The sequence below is a fragment of the Microcaecilia unicolor genome, chromosome 5 (assembly GCF_901765095.1).
Source record: "Microcaecilia unicolor chromosome 5, aMicUni1.1, whole genome shotgun sequence".
In the NCBI taxonomy this organism is placed as follows: Eukaryota; Metazoa; Chordata; class Amphibia; order Gymnophiona; family Siphonopidae; genus Microcaecilia; species Microcaecilia unicolor.
Genome location: NC_044035.1, coordinates 163,848,192 through 163,868,781, shown reverse-complemented (window position 1 = coordinate 163,868,781; position 20,590 = coordinate 163,848,192). Strand labels below are relative to the sequence as shown.

Here is a 20,590-nt window from a genome sequence, read left to right as displayed (position 1 = left end):
TTTTTTAACTGCCATGGTAAGAGTTTTAAAACAAAATGCTGAGTGTAGTGGCTAAATATTATAGGACTGGTAGAGAGGCTGTACAGGTCAATGTGGGATGATACAACTTTACACTCTGTTGTCACTACTCAAATAAATTAATCTCCAATGGTGTTAAAAGCTCAGTGGACTGTTACTTGGCATCTACATACCCAGCAGTCCTGCGGTCATGGTCGCTGAGTGCCAGCTGGTATACATACTTCCGCAGGTAGCTCTGCAGTTCCTGGTAAGTGCCCACCATTTGGTTGAAGGAGCTAAGAAAGAAAAGTGAGAAAATCTATTGTTAGTACAATAACAAAAGGTATGATCTTATTTTCCTTTTTCTATTTTGTTTATTAAGGGGTCCTTCTACTAAGCTGCAGTAAGCACTATTGTGTACTTACCACAGCTTAAAATGCCTTATGCATTCTGCGTTCAGGCATCCTGAAATAATTTTGGTATTGGCACGCACTTCTCATGTGCTCAAAAATAGATGTTATTTTTTAGTGCTGGGGGTGGGTCGGGGGCAGAGAGTAGGAGTGTACTGCGCTAATCGGTTACCATGGCTACTTCGCCGCACACTGATGAGCACATGAGCCCTTATCACCTACAAAATAGGTGGCGATAGAAGCTCATGTGCTAATGGGAAAATTAGCAATTGGCCATTAATGAAAAAATTAGAAAGTTCGGCCATTTTACCCATGCGGGAAAAATGGGCTTAGCACACCCGAATGACCTGCGTGCGCACACACTAAGGTCACTTTTTACCGCAGTTTGGTAAAAGGGCCCATAAGTTTAATGACCCCAGAGTCCCGCTTTAAGGGTCACCACAGTGACACTTAGCAGCTCTGCTAAATTAATATACTTTTACTTTACTATGACATCACTGATTGCTAAAGAGGAGATTCCCTTATGTCTAATAGTATAATCAGGGGAGGAGATTAATTTTGGAGGGAACTAGCCAGGGTTATAAAACCCTGTGTTCATTTCAAATCTTGGTCTTTGGCTCCTAGCCTCCCTGGATGCTGACTTTACGTGTGAGGGAAACATTCATCCAGCTCAAATGCTCTAGAAAACTAGCTACAGCACAAATAAGGAAGAGATTTCTAACTACCATAGTCAGAATACCTAACATATTATTACTGATGGCTCCCTACTGTTTGAGCTCTTGAACACTGAACCTATTGATTGCATGAATGGGAGAACGTGCCTCAGGGGTCACAACAAAATATCTCTTTAGATAAAAGGAGTGTATAGTGGCTGGTGCAGAGATACTTGTAAATCACAAAGAAAACAAAAGGAAGGCACTGGTCAGATGTGAATTGTCAAGCAATCACCACATACAGTGCTGCTATGGTGATTGCTTGAGGCTTCATGTCTGACCAGTGCCTTTCTTTTTTTCTTTGTGATTTACAAGTATCTCTGCACCAGCGACTACACACTCCTTTTGTCAATAGAGACATTTGTTGTGACTCCTGAGGCAGGCGGGTTTTCCAGCTGAAACATGGCCAGTGTTGGGTCCTTCTACAGGTGCTCTGAATAAAGTGTTAATAAGCAACATCCCCTGTGGTGGTCTGTCTTTCGGTCAGCCTCTACTTTCTCTGGTTTATGCTGCTTTCCAGTCAGTGGCGTAGCCAGAAGACAATTTTTGGGTGGACCAGCGGGTTGGATGGGTGGGCACTACAACCCCCCCCCCCCCCCCACCCACACACACACACGCGCGCGTCTGTCCAGCACATTTAAAGTTATCGGTGCTGCCTCCACTCACCTTCTCCCACCGTGGCGCTGCCTCCTCTCCTGCACTTCATGGTCTCCGTCTCCCACCCCCACGGCAGCGCTCTATCGGTGCTGCCTGCCTGACAGCTGACAGACACGGCGCGACGACGTCCTGCTCTGGGACCTTCCCTCTGCCACGTGCAATCCGCCCTGCATAAACAGGAAGTTGAATCAACACGGCAAAGGGAAGGCCCCAGAGCAGGAGGACGTCGCGCCACGTCTGTCAGCTGTCAGGCAGGCAGCGCCGATAGAACGCTGCCACGGGGGTGGGAGACGGAGACCATGAAGTGCAGGAGAGGAGGCAGCGCTATGGCGGGGGTGGGAGAAGGTGAGGATAGGCCTGAGACAAAACTGGGTGGGCCTGGGCCCATCCAGGCCCACCCGTTACTACGCCCCTGTTTCCAGTAGTGATTTTTCCCTGTTTGCTGTGCCTGCTATTGATTGACTGGTCAGTCCACTCTTGCTTGCAGCTACCTTTTTCCAGGAGACCAACACCTCCAACTAAGGCCAAGACATGCTACACTGGAGCCTCAGAGTTCCTGAGTTTTCTAGCACCTCTAACAAAGAGTGTAAGTGACTATCTTCTTTGAAAGTAACCGCCCGATATTCAGCCTGTGGCGTTAAGCAGCGTTACAGCTTCTCACAGCCATGGGCTAACCTGACACTAGATATTCAATGCAGGGGCATGCACAGCTTCCAACATTGAATATCCAGGAATCAGCGGTCATCTGGAAGTTAACTAGGCCCAGCCGATATTCAGACCAGTGCCCAGTTAACTTTAGCCATAAAGTAAGGACAGCCTCTTTGCTGTTCTAACTTTGTGCAGTTACTTAGCCAGTTACAGGACTGAAAATCACCACTAACTGGCTAAGTAGGCACTATCCCCCAGATTCTGTACAGCGCACCTAGAGATCCACGCCGAAATCCAAGCATATTCTATAACAATGTGTGTAACTTAATTGGCTTAATAAGCTAATCAGCATTGATAACAGCTCTTATCCTATATAATAATTCTCACCTCCAACGTTCTGAAGCTGCCTGCCATCCTGGCTTCTGCCGTGGTCTGCTAGGTGCTGTAGATCAAAATGACGTCACGAATCCAACTGATTGGCTGCGCCTCGGGTGATGTCACCAGCCGGACGCACAGTAACAAAACGCGACCCAGCCAGCAGCAAACAGCGACCTAGGCGTTTCCCTACTCCTCCCCCTGCCTAGGAATTGCTCAAGACTGGCTGTAAACATCACGAAACACCCACGTGCAGTAACCGCCATCAAAAAAACGCTGCCGCCCTCCCTCTCCTCTCCAAGTCCGGATTCGGACTGTTGGAGGGGACGAAGAGGAAGGAGAGAACCTGCGGCGACTGTCCAATGTGGAGGAGGCGGGTGAGGGCTCAGGGCGGCCGTCGGGGTCCACTGTCGACTCGGAAGAGGGGGGAGGGACAGAGCAGTGGGTCCGACTCAAGCGCAGCCATCATCCCTGTTCACTCAAAAAAACTGAAGCAAACCTATGAGATGCTGCAGGACGTTTAATGCACAGGAGTGGAAGTGAGCAATGCAAGTCTACGGTAAACAAGGAAGCCCATTGGTTAATCTCTGTTTCCACTCCCCTACGCAGCCGTCATTGGTATACACTCAAAACCAAGCAAACCTAAGAGCTGCTGCTTCACATTGGCGTTTTAAAATTGTTGTTCCATCTGAAACAAGTCTAAAGATGTTTCAACTGGATAGACAGTGCATTAAAATGTGGAGGACAAAAGGAGGAGGGAGACAGACAGACCCTGCAATTGGGAGGGAGGGAGGGAGACCGGGAGGGGGGACCCTGCAACTGGGAAAAAGGAAGGAAGGGAGGGGGAGACCCCCTGCAACTGGGAGACAGAGCAGGGGGGACGACCCTGGCACTGGGAGGGAGGGGGACCCTGGCACATATTCTCATTCTCACACACACACTCACACCCAGTCTCACTCTCTCTCTGTCACACACACACACACTCACACATTCACTCTCTCACACAGTCACTCTCCTCACACAGTCACTCTCACACACACTCTCTCAAACATACACACTCCGAGGAATACCTTGCTAGCGCCCAATTCCTTTAAAACAGAAATGGGCCTTTTTTACTAGTAAAGTAATAATGAGCACTAACTGGCAATAATTGGAATTTACACGCACAACTCACTAAGCGCATTCTGTAATGAATTACACTTAAATTCTAATGTGCGCAGTTCAAAAGGGACATGGTTACGGGTGAGGAAATGGGCATTCTGTAGGCATTCCAAAATTTACGCATGTAGTTATAAAATGTGGTCCAGTGTGCCTAAATCTACATGCTGGGATTTATGCCACGTTTTCTTTGGTGTAAATGAAGGCATGTAGTTTTAGGCACTGAGATATCAACTAAGCATACTCTATATACTGAACCTAAATCTAGGCACTGCTTATAGAATATGCTTAGTCGACATGATTTCCATGCCGATTTTTTAGGCGCCATATATAGAATCCCTCCCTATACCCACACTCTGCCCCCGGCCTGCCCCTAACTGGTTAGGAGAAGGCTGGTTTGTGGTGATATGTAGCAGAACTAACTGGTTAAGTGCTGCTGAATATCAGAAGCTAGATTGTTCAGCGGGGTTTAACTGGGGAGGAGCCTCTCCTGCCTGGTTAACCCCTTTTGAATATCAGGCCCTACCAGTTGCAGTGTTAAAAAGGAAAGCTAATGAGATATTATAAACCTACTCTAATGATGAGAAGATTAAGAGGGAAAAAAATGAGACTGTAAATGATATATGAATACTGCTTCTGCCATATTTGTTGCTTCTGTTATAGATATTGTCCCAGTTACTTCCCTTAAATGATTTTAAGTACATTCGTTGGTTCAGAACTCCAATCCTGGGGTGGTCTGCCTTATTGACTCTGTGAAGTGTGTAGCATGTGTATAGAGTAATAGCCTACAGCCTCCTGGTTTTTGCCAGTCCTGAAACAGAATGGGAACCAGGAATCCTTTATTGCCATCATCAATTTTATGACCCTACACAGTTGTGTTTCAGCATCAACATATGTCTGCATCAGGGGTCTCTAGAATATCTTCAAAGCAGATGTCATAAAAGGCTGCTTCACAGTTCTAATGCTCCTATATAGTGTAACAGTGTGTAAAAGTCTTCAGTGTTCATCAAATGCTCCTTATACTAGCAGAATAACAAGATATTTTAGAGACCCCTGATGCAGACATATGTTGATGCTGAAACACAGATGTCGAGTCATATAATTGATGCTGGCAATAAAGGATTCCTGGTTCCCATTCTGTTTGTGGACTCCACTTTTTGTTTCTCAATTGGATTTATTCCATTCATGGAGGCTTTTCCTTCTTTGATTGTGGTTCTGCCTGTCCTGGCCCTGGTCAGAAACCAATAAATTTTACTATAGAAACAGAGAAAAATGAACGCAGATAAAGTCCATATGGACTATCCACTCTGCTCATCCATGCCATTTACTCTCCTTTACACTCCCTTGTACTTGTCCCAAGCTTTCTTGAATTCAAATACAGTTTTTGTCTCCACCAGCTCCACTGGGAGGATGTACTATGAAGTATTTCCTCAGGTTACTTCTGAGTTTGTCTCCTTTCACCTTCATCCTATGTCCCCTCATTCCAGAGCTTTCTTTCAATTGAAAAAGACTCACCTCCTGTGTATCTATGCCACATGGGTATTTAAATGTCTCTATCATATCCCCCCTTACCATATCTGGGCATGCACCAGGACCACTCCTTACATATGAATAAAAAAAAAAAGAAGAACTGATAGCTACAAATCCATCTTATTTTGTATGGAATATCTCTTGTACATTATTTTTACCATAACATTCTTCCAAAATGCATAAACTGGTTTGTAGAGATGGAAGGAGGAGAATTTTATTTTAATCAAAATGAAAAAGTTATCAGATCTGTAATATGATGAAGTGCCATTATCCCCTCTTCCATTTCTCTGTTTCACTTAAAATAATGGGAAAGGCTTGAAAGCATCTTGGTGCACTTTAGTAACAGATTGTTTCAGGGGAATAAAATCACAACCCAGCCACATTCTTGCTGTGTATAATGTGCTGTAAAAGTGGTGATGCACTTTACAGAAAGCAGTAGACTCTGCAATGTTATAAGGTTGTTTTTAGTGGAAGTACTAATCAAAATATCTTCTTATAATGTGTAAATCTTAATTCATTGAAAGTTTAAATAACTAAATCAAATGGAAGTCTGCTTCTTGTCAACGGTGTCTTTGGTAATGTGTGATAGAGTATGACCCTGTTCCAACATTTCTGAATACATATCAGACCAAACCCCTAAAATACTACTGGTACATCGATGACATTTTTATGATTTGGACTGGGGGGGAAGAAACTCTGAAACAATTCTACAATTCCTTCAATACATACCATCCTACAATCAGATTCAAAATTGACTACTCCCCAGAAAAAGTCAATTTTTTGGACACCACAGTCTCAGTCAGCGATGGCTATATACAAACATCCATATACAAGAAACCCACAGACAAATGCAGCTACCTCCACAACTCCAGCTTCCACCCTTCACATCAGTGGCATAGCCAGAAGGCAATTTTGGGGTGGGCCAACAGGTCAGATGGGTGGGCACCAGGGTTGCCAACTTTTTGAAACTGAAAAACTTGCCACTTGATGCCCCACCCCATGCTCCACCGCTACCCCACTCCCAATAACTTCAATGAGGGTAGCAGTGCAGGCTTCAGTGACTGCAGGCCACATTGAGGGCTAGGGGGAAATACAAGAGATTGCACTCTTCAGCCTCCATTGAGCCTCGGTCCCCTAACACACATACTTAGCCTGTATAGCAAGACCAAACACTTTTCCCCTAATGGGTGCAGAGCAGAGTTAGGACATTTTCCCATAAAACTCACCGTCATCTCAACAGCCACCATATAGTAAATAAAACAATCTTTAAAACAAAATGTCACTCATAACCTAGAGCAAATCTACGATGCCAGCACTAACTTCCAAAACAAGGATCCTACCTATGAAAAAGGCATTGCCTTAGATATTACAGAGGGGCCCTAAAACATCAATACATCTATTGGGAAAACGAAACAAACCAAACTTACTACAGAAGGCTACATAGAAAATTCATGCTAACAGAATACCTCGATCACACACATGGAACAAAAATGCTAAATATAGAATAATTGACTACAAATTATAAAAATAACCCAAACCACAGGAAACCAGACCTTGCATGCAATACAATACCAGAAAAACAGAAAAAAATGCATTTCCTCCTGTGCAAAATATAGAGACAGTACGTGACAGGGATGGTGTTAGAGGAGTGCAACTGGAGCAACTGCTGTTGGTCCCCTGGCCAGAGAGAACCACAAGCATGATGGAAGCTGAAGGCAGTGCAGCCTAGTGATGGGCTTTGGGGTTCCCTCCCAAATTTATGGCCTGGGCTCTAGCCATGGGCTCCAGCCATGTCTAACACCTGCTCTGGCAAGATGCACATTCCAAATCTGACATATTCTAATCAGAAAATAGAAAATAAATTCTTTTTCTACCTTTTGTTGTGTGGCTATTTTACTTTTCAAATCAGTTGGTCCTAGTCTCTGGTTTCTTCTTTCCTCTGTCTTAACTTACTCACCAGAGTCTCCTGTCTATTTGTCATGTCTTCTCTCTCCATGTCCACCATCCATCTCCCTTCTCTGTGTCCCCATGGTTCCTTGTCCAGTATCTCCACTATGTTCAAATTCCTGCATCCATCACCCTTTTATCCCCTACCCCTATGTCCAGCATCATCCCTTGTGTCCCTATGCCCTCCCATGTCCAGTACCTCCCTTCTGAGTTCCTATTCTCCCCATGTGTAGTATCTGTCCCCTGTGTCCATATACCCCTCCCTCCCAGTGTCCAGCATAGCCTCTCTATTCCCAAATCCCCCCCCCCCCCCGGGGTCAGGCATTGTCATGCCAAGGAGATAAAATTTCTAGATGTAATAAATGACTGCTTCTTGGAGCAGCTGGTCTAGGAACCAACAAGAGAGGAAGACATGTCGAATCTGATCCTTGGTGGCATGCAGGGCATAGTGCAAGAAGTGGCGGTGCTGGGTCCCCTGGGAAACAGTGATCATAACATGATCAAATTTGAGCTAATATGTGGGAAGGATCCGCAAAGGAAATCTACTGTAGCTGCATTTAATTTTCAAAAAGGGGACTATAATAAAATGGGGGAAATGGTTACAAGGAAACTAAAGGATTGACACTAAATCAGGCATGAATGTTATTCAAAAATACTATCTTGGAAGCCCAGTCCAGATGCATTCCACATATTTGCAAAGGTGTAAAGAAGAGAAAATGACAGCCAGCATGGTTAAAAGATGAAGTAAAATAGGCTATTACAGTCAAAAGACTGTCCTTCAGAGAATAGAAAAAGGACCCAAACGAAAAAAGTAAGAAGCAACATAAGCACTGTCAAGTTAGATGCAAAGCATTAATAAAGAAGGCTAAAAAAGAATATGAAGAGAAACTTGCCACAGAGGCTAAAACTCACAGTAACAACTTTGGTGCTCAGGGGTGGACAAGGCCATAGCGGAGAAACTGAATGAATTCTTTGCTTCTATCTTTATAGAAAAAGATTAAGAGATCTGCCTGTACCGGAAATGGTTTTCAAAGGTGATGATGCAGAGGAACCTGGAAGATGCACTGAGCCAAAATTGGCAAATTAAAGCGTAGTAAATCACCTGGACCAGATGACATACATTCAAAGAACTCAAGCATGAAATTGCTGATCTGCTTTTAGTAATATGTAACCTGTCAACAAAATCATCAGTAGTACCTGAAGATTAGAGGGTGGCTAATATAATACCGATTTTTAAAAAGGGTTCTAGGGGTGATACAGGAAATTATAGACCGGTAAGCCTGATGTCAGAGCTAGGCAAAATAGTTGAAACTATTATAAAGAATAAAAATACAGAACGCGTAGACAAACATGGTTTAATAGGACAGAGTCATCATGGGTTCAGCTAAGGGAAGGCTTGCCTCACTAATTTGCTTAATTTCTTGAAGGTGTGAATAAACCAGGTGTCATTGTAGATAATATGCTGATTCTTCTGCTCAGTGTGCAGCAGCGTCCAAAAAAGCGAACAGGATGCTAGGAATTATTAGGAAAGGGATGGTGAACAAGACCGAAAATACTATAATGCCTTTGTATCGCTTCATGGTGCAACCACACCTTGAGCATTCAGTTCTGGTTGCCGTATCTCAAAAAAGATGTAGCGGAATTAGAAAAAGTTCAAAGAAGAACGACCAAAATGATAAAGGGGATGGAACTCATCTCGTATGAGGAAAGGCTAAAGAGGTTAGGGCTCTTCAGCTTGGAAGAGATGGATGAGGGGAAATATGATTGAAGTCTACAAAATCCTGAGTGGTACAGAAAGAGTAGAAGCAAATCAATCTTTTACTCATTCCAAAAAGACTAGGGGACACTCAAGGTAGTTACACGGAAATACTTTTAAAACAAATAGGAGGAAATATTTTTTCATTCAACGAATAGTTAAGCTTTGGAACTCTTTGCCGGAGGATGTGGTAACAGCAGTTAATGTGTCTGGGTTTTAAAAAGGTTTAGACGAGTTCCTGGAGGAAAAGTCCATAGCTTGCTGTTGAGACAGACATGGGGAGGCAGCTGCTCACCCCAGGATTGGTAGCATGGAATGTTGCTAATAATTGTGACCTGGCTTGGCCACTGTTTGGAAACAGGATACTGGGCTAGACGGACTACTGGTCTGACCCAGTACGGCTACTCTTATGTTCTTATATTCAGTGGCAGTTCCCAGATATGGCCCGGCATCAAACATCCAGGCTTAATTCATCCCACAGCTGTTAGTTGTTTAAAAACTTCTGGCTGCCGCCAGCTGACTTTGAGTCCACTCTATATTAATGGCTCTCTGCTAGCTAATATTATATTTGGTAATCAAATTTGATAATTTTTCTCTAATATTGAATAATATAACATGATGCACAGCTCAGGATCCTATAACAAACAGCATAATATTAGGTTAAAGGAGGCATTGTTTTCATAACAATGGGTTCAGGCCACATGAACAGCATCTCTACATATAATTCTATGATTATTTCATAATTAGCCGCCCCTGTGGTGACCATACTTACTCTCTGTCAATGACAAGGCATTGTGTGTCATCCTCTTCTGCTATAATGTTGGCAGAGCGAACGTCCTCACTGTAAAACATACAGCTAGTGTCATTGATAGATCTAGTGTTAGACATGACGGAACACTGATCCTTGCCCCCCAATTCCAGATTCATTGCTCACCTCATCCCCAGTGATCCACCAATTTTTTTTATTCCCACTCCAGCTGATCTTCTAATTCCCCCTACCCCCAACATATCAGAACATTATGGGGTCCTTTTACAAAGACGCGCTGAAAAATGGCTTGCAGTAGTGTAGGCACTGGTTTTGGGCGCGCACAGAATCATTTTTCAGCGCACCTGTAAAAAACGGCCTCTTTTTTTCCCTGAAAATGGACGTGCAGAAAAATCAAAATTGCCGTGTGTCCATTTTGGGTCTGAGACCTTACTGCCAGCCATAGACCTAGCGGTAAAGAATTTGGGCGGTAATGACCTACGCGCGTCAGATGCCACTTGGCGCGCTTCCGCTACTTGCACCAGAAAATAAAAAATATTTTTCAGACGTGCAGAGTGGACGCGCGCCAAAATGGAAATTAATGCAAGGGCCACGCAGTAACCAGGTGGCAACTTCAATTTGACGTGCATTGGGCATGCCTAAGCACCTAAGTGGCTTAGTAAAAGGGGCGCTATATGATTACTATGGATTGCCAGCCCCCAAATTTTAATTTTGTTTCATTTCCCAGGTTACATGCAGCATGGTTCATTTTGTGTTGTTTTGGTTAGACTTCATTTTTATTTCAGTAGAAATGTCACTATCAGGGGCATTTTCGAAAGAGAAGGGCACCCTTCTTTCAACACAAATCGGGAGATGGGTGTCCTTCTCTCAGGGTCACCCAAATTGGCATAATCGAAAGCCGATTTTGGGCGTCCTCAACTGCTTTCCATCGCGGGGATGACCAAAGTTCCCGGGGGCGTGTCGGCAGCATACCGAAGGCGGGACGGGGGCATCCTCAACCAATAATGGAAAAAAGAAGGGCGTCCCTGACGAGCATTTGGCTGACTTTACTTGCTCCATTTTGTTTTCACGGCCAAGCCTCGAAAAGGTGCCCGAACTGACCAGATGACCACCGGAGGGAATTGGGATGACCTCCCCTTACTCCCCCAGTGGTCATCAATCCCCTCCCATCCAAAAAAAAAATTTAAAAACATATTTTTCCAGCCTCTATGCCAGTCTCTCCCCTACTTAATCTCTGCACAATACTAACTGTATATGATATCTTCTAATGACATTGTTAACAACACTATTTAAGCCACATTGAGCCTGTAAATAGGTGGGAAAATGTGGGATACAAATGCAATAAATAATAATAATAAAAACACAAGAGCGTCAACATCCAGTGGTCCAGTGACCACATAAAGATATATGAATAATTTTCAGGGGATTGTGATCCAGATAACTTTCTGGTTTTGCATTCAGAGTTGAATGCATAACTTATTCAGGTAGCAGCAAGGTTATCTGTACTGCATGGCTTTTATATCAATCATCTATAACATTTGTCTAAAGTAGGACTCTTATAAAGTAATTAAAAATTTTACAAGAAAGATCATTTCCCATCTTTGGGGCCCTTTTAAAAAAATACGTAGGTGCCTACACACATCCAGTGTGCGTCAAATTGGAGCTACCGTCTGGCTACCACGTGCCCCGGGCGGTAATTCCATTTTTGACATGTTCCCAAAACACACGATAGAACGTATTTTCTATTTTCTACTACATGGCGCTTACCCTGTGGTAATTGGCAGTTTAGGTGCCCTGGCCACTTACCGCCCAGTTAGCGCGTGAGACATTATCACTAAGTCAATGGGCGGAGGTAAGGTCTCAGGCCGAAAATGGGTGCACATTGGTTTTAATTTTGCTGCACTCGGCCACAAAAAAATGCCTTTTTTCCAGGCGCGCTGAGAAAATGGACCTGCACACATCCAAAGCACGTGCCTACACCAGTGCAGGCTACTTTTAGACACACCTTAGTAAAAGAGCCCTTAAGTGATTTGGACACGTTTCTTATGTTTCATGTCATAGAAATATCGATTGCCGTGAAGTTTTTATGTTGTTCCACAGCACCCTAGATTCCTTTCTGCCAAATTGTAAACAATGTAAATGATTCACATGAGGACAGATCTCCAGTAATTTCTTTCCATGCCAATGAACTCTACATTGACACTGTCGACAGTTTGATAGCCACTGATCCCTGTTTTCAGATTTCACTATGCCACCATGTTGTAAAGACATGCTGGAAGTGTTCATGGTCTTTGAGAAAAGAATGAATGTGTTTTGATGCATTAAAGCCGTCTTGTGAAATCCCATAATCATGCCTTCCACGAAGACCAAAACAAAAACAAAATGCATTATATGTTGACACCAAATATAGAAGCCATGATTGCAGAATTTTATCATTATTTTTCAACTTAATGTAATAATTCTCCTTGCTAAAGCATCTGGAACAGCTGTAGCCAGTATTTGTTTAGGACCTTGTTTGAACAAGTTCACATTGCTGGCCATCTGTTACTCTTCATGGCTAAAGTGCTGGGTCATCGTTTATATCTCGGTGATCTCTATAGACTCATCCTGACTCAGAATGATGTCTTCAGAACTGGTCTCAAAGTTTCCTTCCGTTGCAGCTTGCTCGTCAAGAGTCTCAGTGGATGAAGTAATGGAAGTTGAACAATCCCTGACTTTTCTTTATAAACATTTTAGCATAACTGGCCAAAAATGTACCTTGATTTAAGGCATAACTGCTTACATTTTACATATTATAATTGTGTGTAAATTTCTCTGAAAAATCTACCTTTATATTTTAGCATGTGTAAATTAAAGAAACACATGCAAATTTCTTTTGTTTTGTATGATTTGTGAATTTGTTTTTTTATTACACGTTAAGTATTTAGTTATTTTGATTATGTATGTTATTATTGTAATCCACTAGGAACTGTGCACTGTGGAATATTAATATTTTAAATAAATAAGTAAACTGCCATAACTCAGATGTATCACAGCCTGCCAATTGTGAAGGCTGTTACAAAACTACCATGTGGGTAATTTTATAATGTATGCAAATAATCACTGTCAGACTAGACTAAGGCCATCCTCGAAAATGACCCTCACCCATTAACTTCCTATCTGGCCTTCCCAAATGCTGTGTTTTCTGCTTTCTCAGAATCCCTATCTAAAGGCATGACAAATGTTTCTAGCTGCAAGAAATGACAGGGTCTGGATCTTTGAAAACTGAGTTTAAAGAGAATGGATGAAATGATACCTGATTAATGCCTTCTCTCCAAAGTAGTCCCCGACTCCCAGAGTTTTAATCTCCTGTGGCTCCTGAGATCCTTCTAAGGTCTGCGTCACACACACCTGTCAAACATGACAACAAGGAAATTTCAGCTCTGAAAAAGAGAACCAAGTACCAAATTGCAAAGATTTATGCAAACTCCAGCCTGAAATGTTTTTACTTGCTCTGGGAGTGGATATACCAGATAAAAGGGCCTTAAAGGACCCTTCATATAGGAATAGGAGAAAATTCAATTCAAATACTGCTAAGATCCCCTTTCCAGGGTTCAGTTCAGAGGTATTTTGATGCAGTATTGGAGCAGTTCCATAACTGGGAATCTCCTTTTAGGCATCCTGATGCCACTCACTGAGAGGGTCTTTTACAAAGGCACGGTAGTGTTTTTAGTTCACACTGATTAGTGCATGCTAAATGCTAGAGACGCCTATATGAATATATGGGCATCTCTAGATTTTAGCGCACACTTATTTTTAGTGTGGCCTAAAAACACTTACGCACCTTTGTAAAAGACCCACTGAGAGCTTATTCCAATGCTTCTCAGCTTCTCAACTCTCTCCTGGAGGTACATACATGGGGTCTCATGCACTAAACCTGTGCTAATTGCTTAGTGCACAACAATGCCCATGCACTAACCAAATCGTGCAGATGACACCTACTCTCCGCCCCCAGCACTAAAAAATTAATTTTATTTTTTAGGGCATGGGTAGCGTGTGCCGATCCCAAAATTATCGTGGGATGACTGAGCGTGCCCCAAAGTAAGGCATTTTTTGCTGCAGTAAGCACACGTTACTGCTTACTGCAGCTTTATAAAAGGGCTCTTAGTCCTTGTCGATAACCTGGAGATAGGTCGTCCACCTGTCAAACTTAGACGGCACCAAATGCACCACAAATCATGCCACTATCAGCTATCCAAGACCTGAAAAGTCTTGGCAATTTCAGAACAACAAAATGAAGCCTCAGTTAGGGTTATCTCCCCTAGAAATGTCAAACTTTATTCAATAAATTAAAAACAAATGGAGGTGCTGGAAAAAAAATCCCTTCATCAAATCCCAGAAAACCTTTGACCTCTGTACCTTTCCTTTTGCGATGATGAAGAAAGTATTTCCCTCTTCTCCTTCTCGGATGATGTAATCTCCTTTATCATAGTAATCCTGTAGCGGGAAGGAGAATTTACAGTGGTCTGCAATCCCATGTGAGACAAAAACTATAGCAGACAATAATACTGGGTTTCACTGAAAGCATTTCTGCAGTTTACTTTTGGACATCTAATCCTGCATTTCACCATTTGAAGGCAAAATATGATGGAGGTTTGAAATCATGCACACTGCAATCAAAGCTGTGTTGGTGCACTTACTGGGGTCGGCAGAATGTTCCGGAAAACAATGCAATTCATAACATGAATAAAATCAAATGATTGGTAAAACAAAATCCATGCTGATGAGAAGCTGGTAAATTTAAAATCCTTAAAGAGCTCCTCAGGGTCTTATGACTAATGCTGAAAATATATTGACATGATGCATCTAAAGGCTTGTCTTAGGTTGTAGCAGTGCATAACCAGATCATCTCCATAGTCCACCTCACCATCCCCTGTGAGAATAATTATCCACACACAGCACTTCAGGAGAACACTCATATTCATTTAACATTGTTAACACAAGAAAATGTCTCAAGCAACAGACAAATGCAACAAAACAAATCAAACAAAATCCCCCCCCCCCCTTGGTCAGGGATGCTGTTAGGCATTCAGGAGCCCAGGGCAGAAACTGGGTGAGGGGACCCAAAATCTGGCCTTCAGACTATGCCTCCTTTAGCTTGAGGCAGGTTTGGGGCCCCCTATGGAATGGGAGCCCAGGGAAATTTCCTTGTTTGCCACCCTATAATGTTGGCCCTGCCTCCGGCATTCGTAGAACCTCATAGGGATGAGCAAAAGGCAACGATTTTCAGTTTGTTTTTGTTGGTTTGTTTGAACTTTCAAACATTGACGTCAATAAACATATTTTAATGTATGTTAGAACCTTTTAATACAAATCAATTGGCTTAGCGCATGTTAATGTGTAGGCTAACATGCATTAAATTGGTTTAGCATACATTAAACAGATAGGGGTTGATATTCAGCTGGCAGCGGTGAGCGTTTTTTTTAACCACCACCAGTGTTATTTCCAGATATTTTATGTGGCCAGCTATCTCTTATACAGTGAAGTGCGATATTCAGCACTTAACCGCATAAGCAACCCTGCATAAAGATAGAATTGAGTTTTATGTGGTCCGATTTGATTGCTTAACTTAGTTGATTAAGGGGCTGGTGCACAAAACTCACCATGATAGCAATGCCTGATTTTGACTTGTTCTAGGCAGTTTAGTGTGCACGGTATTCAGCGAGTAATACACAAAGGGGTTCTGCGTGTTTTTTACCGTTTGCGTTAGCAACCAATGAGAATCGTATGCAAATATTTCAACAAGCTGATTAGTATTAAAATGAGCATTCTGAGCGATGCAGAGCTGTTTCTGAGCGATGAACAGAAAGGACCGCCTACCTTTAACGATCAAATTTTTATGGGAGGTCTGGAGCTGTCGTAGGATGACGGTGGCTTCTCGGCCGAGCAGTCTGCTGTCATATTTTAATAGTATTTGCACGTGTGTGCGTCCCAAGCTACACACTGCTTTCATGCATGCACATATAAACAATAAATCCCCTAGGGCCTGAAAGTTGGCCTGGAATCCCACAAAAAGAAACTTTCACACCCTGGGTGGCTTATTGCTTATATGTGCGTGATTGAAAGCCATGTGTTGCTGTGGAGGTGCACATACAGCACACGCAGTTATGGGCATGCTCATAGCATCGACACTTAGCGAGTGACTGTTCTACACAGGTGCTAGGCGCTTTCCCTACCGAGATGCTTGCTGTAATTGCCAGCAACTCATTTGCATGAGATGTCCTATGAGCATTTCAAACTCAGTAACTTTTACCAAGGATCTAAACACGCACATTTTTTTACAGGAACTTTTGTGCATCGGCCCCTATGTGCTGAATTAATTGCATAAGTGCCAACTCCACCCCAGACCGCCCACAAAATAGCTGGCTTTGTGTTTAGTGGTCACTGTTGATATTAAGCGGCAGTAATCAGTTAATTGCCACTGAATATCAATGGATAGCTCCGCACAAGTAATTCAACTGGCCAGGAGCTGTTTCTGGTCACTTTGTTCATGTGTGTATGTTCAGTTTAGGCCCCACTCAATAGTAGGCCTAAATAATGGATGGTGCCAAAATGATGACCTTCCACTGCTTATATGTTTAGCAGTGTTGAATATCTGGATTCAGTTAAGCACTGGTACTGGTACTGGAATTTAACTTAAGCTGGCCACTGTACAGACTGAAAATCTGCCACAGTATGTGAACTTTCAGGAATCAGGAAAAGGAGAGGTATTGGTGGTAGGTTTAGGCTTTGTGTACTTTATCCTATGTACTCTAGCCTTGTTAAGTATGCAGGGTGGAAAATCTCCATAGTACTTCCCTGCTAGTGGATTTTGAAAACAGCACTGATCTTGCAGTAACACACCAAATCCTAATGCCCTTTTATGTGATGAAGTGCCTTCTAGAGTTTAGTTAGAAGAGGAAGGCCCTCTCTCTGTCTTTGACTCATGAAGGGCAATTCTATAAGCCTCATCTAAAGTAATACACTAATTCTACGCCAAAGAAGATGCAATAGCGGCAATTACGCACATGATGGGTGCTAATCTGGCATTCTGTAAAGGGCGCTCTGTATGGAGCAACCTTTATAAAATACTAACTTAGCACACATTTCACACCTAATTTTGGGTGTGAGCGTTTACACCTGCCAAAGGCTGGTGTAAATGCTCGGACTCAATTAGGCGCTCAAATGCAGGTATTCTATACGTTCTTGGAATGCCCGTGACCCACCCATGCCCCTCCCATGGCCATGCCCACTTGGAGTTGCATGCTATGAAATTTAGGTGTGCATGTTATAGAATAGGGCATAGGGCAGTTCCACGCATAACCCCTAATTACTGCCAATTAAGTGCTTGATAACACCAATTATTAATTATCAGTACCTAATTAGCTAATTAGTTTTTATGTAGATCTGCAATCCACATCCAAATTTGACCTAAACAGAATCCAGTGGTTAGTGTCTCGATGACCCATCTGAATATTATCTCAAACTACTGGATCAGGTTTCCTCTAAGTCCTCTATACGGAAGACTGCATCATTTTGTATTCTGTCTTCTTCACTGTCTACCATTTTAGTAGTCATCCTTTAAACACACTCAACTGTGCTCTTCCCTGTTTTCTGATATATCAATTATATAAGGAAATAAGGCATTCCATGCTGGGTTGGACCAAAGATCCATGGGGCCCAACATTCTGACTCCAACAGTGACCAATCTGGATGGGAAGTACCCAGAAAATCCCAAAAAGTAGATCCATTCCTTGTTGTTCATTCTTGCCAAAAAATTTGTCGACTTTTCCTCCAGAACCATGTCCAAACCCATTTCATACCCAGCTATGCTAGATGCCTTGACTATATCCTCCAGCTGTATTCCATATGTGGATGAATTCTCTTGTAATCATAATGCACATACTTACAACTTCCAGGCAGTCCACTATCTTAGCCAATTTTTCTTCTGGTAAATCCTTCAAGAGGGAGACACTACCACGTAAAAAAAAACACTTTCATTATCTAATAAGGAACGTACCAATTGTTTGATCTGGCAATCCCTCCAACCAGGTACATTAATCATCCTCTGAGTGAAGGAAACGTAATAAAATTATGAAGATCAAGTTGAAGAAGAATAGATTTAATATAGTGTCATATCCCTAATAGAAAACGTTTCTGGTATTAGTGATTACATAATATTAGTAGATTTAAAGTTTTTAACCAATATATTTCTTTTTCACTTTGTCTTTATTTATTTTTGCTTTTATAACTACAAATAAGATTCCTCTATATTTACCTAATATTTTAATACTGATTAAAGGAAAAAAAACTTTAAAGATTTGGTATTTTTAAAACACTTTAAAATTGTATGTGTTTTACTGCAAATGAAATTTTCTGTTCTTGTCAGTTGGGATGTTGACTATTGTACTTGAAAGGCTGAAACAAAGTCAACCCCAAACAAGGGGCTTCAAGCACTAAAGGAGGCAATTCTACAAAAAGCAGTAAAAACTAGGTACCAAAGATTAGAGTGCTAAGCTAGTTTTCTTTAAAGGTATATCAGCCTCCTATATCCTTTATAGAATACTAGCGTAATTCAATTATCAAGGGGTGGTAACATGCAATCTCTCCGGAATCAGTTGGTACTGCATTTCCCAGCTGTTAATAAGATCAGATCTCAAACGTTCTTAACATCTTTTCTTTATCAGGCAGCTATGGTATGAATTCTTTACCATCATCAATCAGAATGTCCAAAAATGATTTTGTCTTCCGAAAAGCAGTGAGGACTTTTCAGTTTCAAAAATGCCTGTTGTCTAGGAGTTGATCATCTGTTATATTTGTGGTAACCTATCAGATTGACTTAGTTCTGGAAAATATGTTAGGATTAGACTATTCAATTTGTAACTAGTAGACGTGTTCTCACGGCAGGGGCTCAATCAATCAACAATTTAAAGAAAAGTCCAGTGCTCCAATAAATTCTTCCAATGTCTTTATTAGTCAAATGTTCTCATAATTAACAGACCGACCGACAAGGCCTTGTTTTGAAATTCCATCAGAGACGGACATCAAGCCTCTAATTTCAACTCAGAATTTGAGTCTATTCTATAACATTTAGGCGTACTTTACAGAATACGCCTAGGCATCATTTTTTTCCGCATGGATATTTTAGGCACCATATACAGCAACTTGCCCTAAGTGCACTTACGTGTATACCTGCTGTTTCACCCCCATTTTGGCATGTAACTGTTGTTGTAGGGTGGAAGTTATGCATGGAATTGGTGCCTAACTTTTGGCACACTATATAAAATGAGGGGGAAAATGTATTTTCAATTATGTGGTGGCCTGACCTATGCAAAAATATATACTGTTGTACAAATAACAAATTAGCTTAAATCTTTTTGATAGGGTCCATAACTTAGAGAAAATCCTATCTTATTCATTCAGAGATGACATCTGAAGGAAATGGATCTATGTGGTTTCAATTAGAGCTGTACCGAATAGCATATTTTACGATTCGGTCGAATATGAATACTTAAAAATATTATTCAGCCGAATACGAATAATAGGCATTGAGCTTTAAGATAATAAATAATACAAGAATCAATGTGAAATCAGAGATCAAGTGTCTATTGCAGTAGGATTTAGCACAGTAAATCCCCAGATTATTTGTATTTGAATTTAAATCATTATTTGACCAAATATGAATAATGTATTCGGGGCACTGTTCAGGGCTGAATCGAATTGAATATGAATATTCGGCACAACCCTAGTCTCAATAGCTCATGTACAACATTCAAGTCAATGTTCCAAGGAAGTTATAGGCTCACCATTGGCCAGTAAACATATAAGTTCCCTATCCATGGATTTTTGGTGCTATATTCAGCCACTATCCAGATGTTATACCCTTAGGCCTGAACAGCAGGCTTGAACTAAATATAGGGAGGGCAATTTTTTAAAGAGTCACCTATAAGGAGCCTGTTCCTTTATAGAATACTAGTGTAACAAGGTATGTACACAAGAATGCGTTGAGGCATGTGCACTTATGCCAGCCATAGATCTGGTGGAAATGCTCATGTTGCAACTCCTAGTATTCCATAAAGTACACATGTAAGTGTGCATCCCTGCCCATGCTCTGGCCAGATTCCACCCACATGTAATCCCACCTGCAAAGTACATGCTATCAAAGATAGGCACGTACTTACAGAATAACACATAGGCAGATTATTGTCATTCCATGTGCACATGTGTTCACACATGCATGTAAATGAATAGAATGCTTGCATTTACATGCATACTTCCTGCCTAAATTTATTCAGCTCCTTATAGTATTAGCCCTCTTGAGTTGTTATAATAACGATATAATATGTATAATAATTACCACTGACTATCCCCCTCATTTTATAACAGGTTGCCTACATCTAAGCACCTGTTGCTTGCTTAAATTTATACAGCAATATGCAATGAAGACGGTCAAAGTACACAACATAAGCAGTCCAGAAAAATAAACAAAATGGGCTTTCAAGAATGGAACTAGTGTGCTTTATTAATGACGTGACACGAGGTATGTTTCGGCGTGACTAATGCCTGCTTCAGGGGTCAATTTGAGCAACACTATGTGCATGAGTTGTTGCTCAAG

General features: G+C 41.9%; 1 protein-coding gene across 1 annotated transcript in view; it reads right to left on the bottom strand.

The window, feature by feature from the left end:
• Positions 1-20,590, bottom strand: part of PRKG2 (protein kinase cGMP-dependent 2) — a 123,632-nt gene that overhangs the window by 66,831 nt on the left and 36,211 nt on the right. Inside the window, exons 5-9 of the mRNA XM_030204906.1 lie at positions 17,886-17,949; positions 14,356-14,433; positions 13,253-13,347; positions 9,964-10,032; positions 192-293 (exon numbers count right to left, since the gene is read on the bottom strand). Of these exons, the coding sequence (XP_030060766.1) occupies positions 192-293; positions 9,964-10,032; positions 13,253-13,347; positions 14,356-14,433; positions 17,886-17,949 (408 nt within the window). The remainder of the gene's footprint in view (positions 1-191; positions 294-9,963; positions 10,033-13,252; positions 13,348-14,355; positions 14,434-17,885; positions 17,950-20,590) is intronic.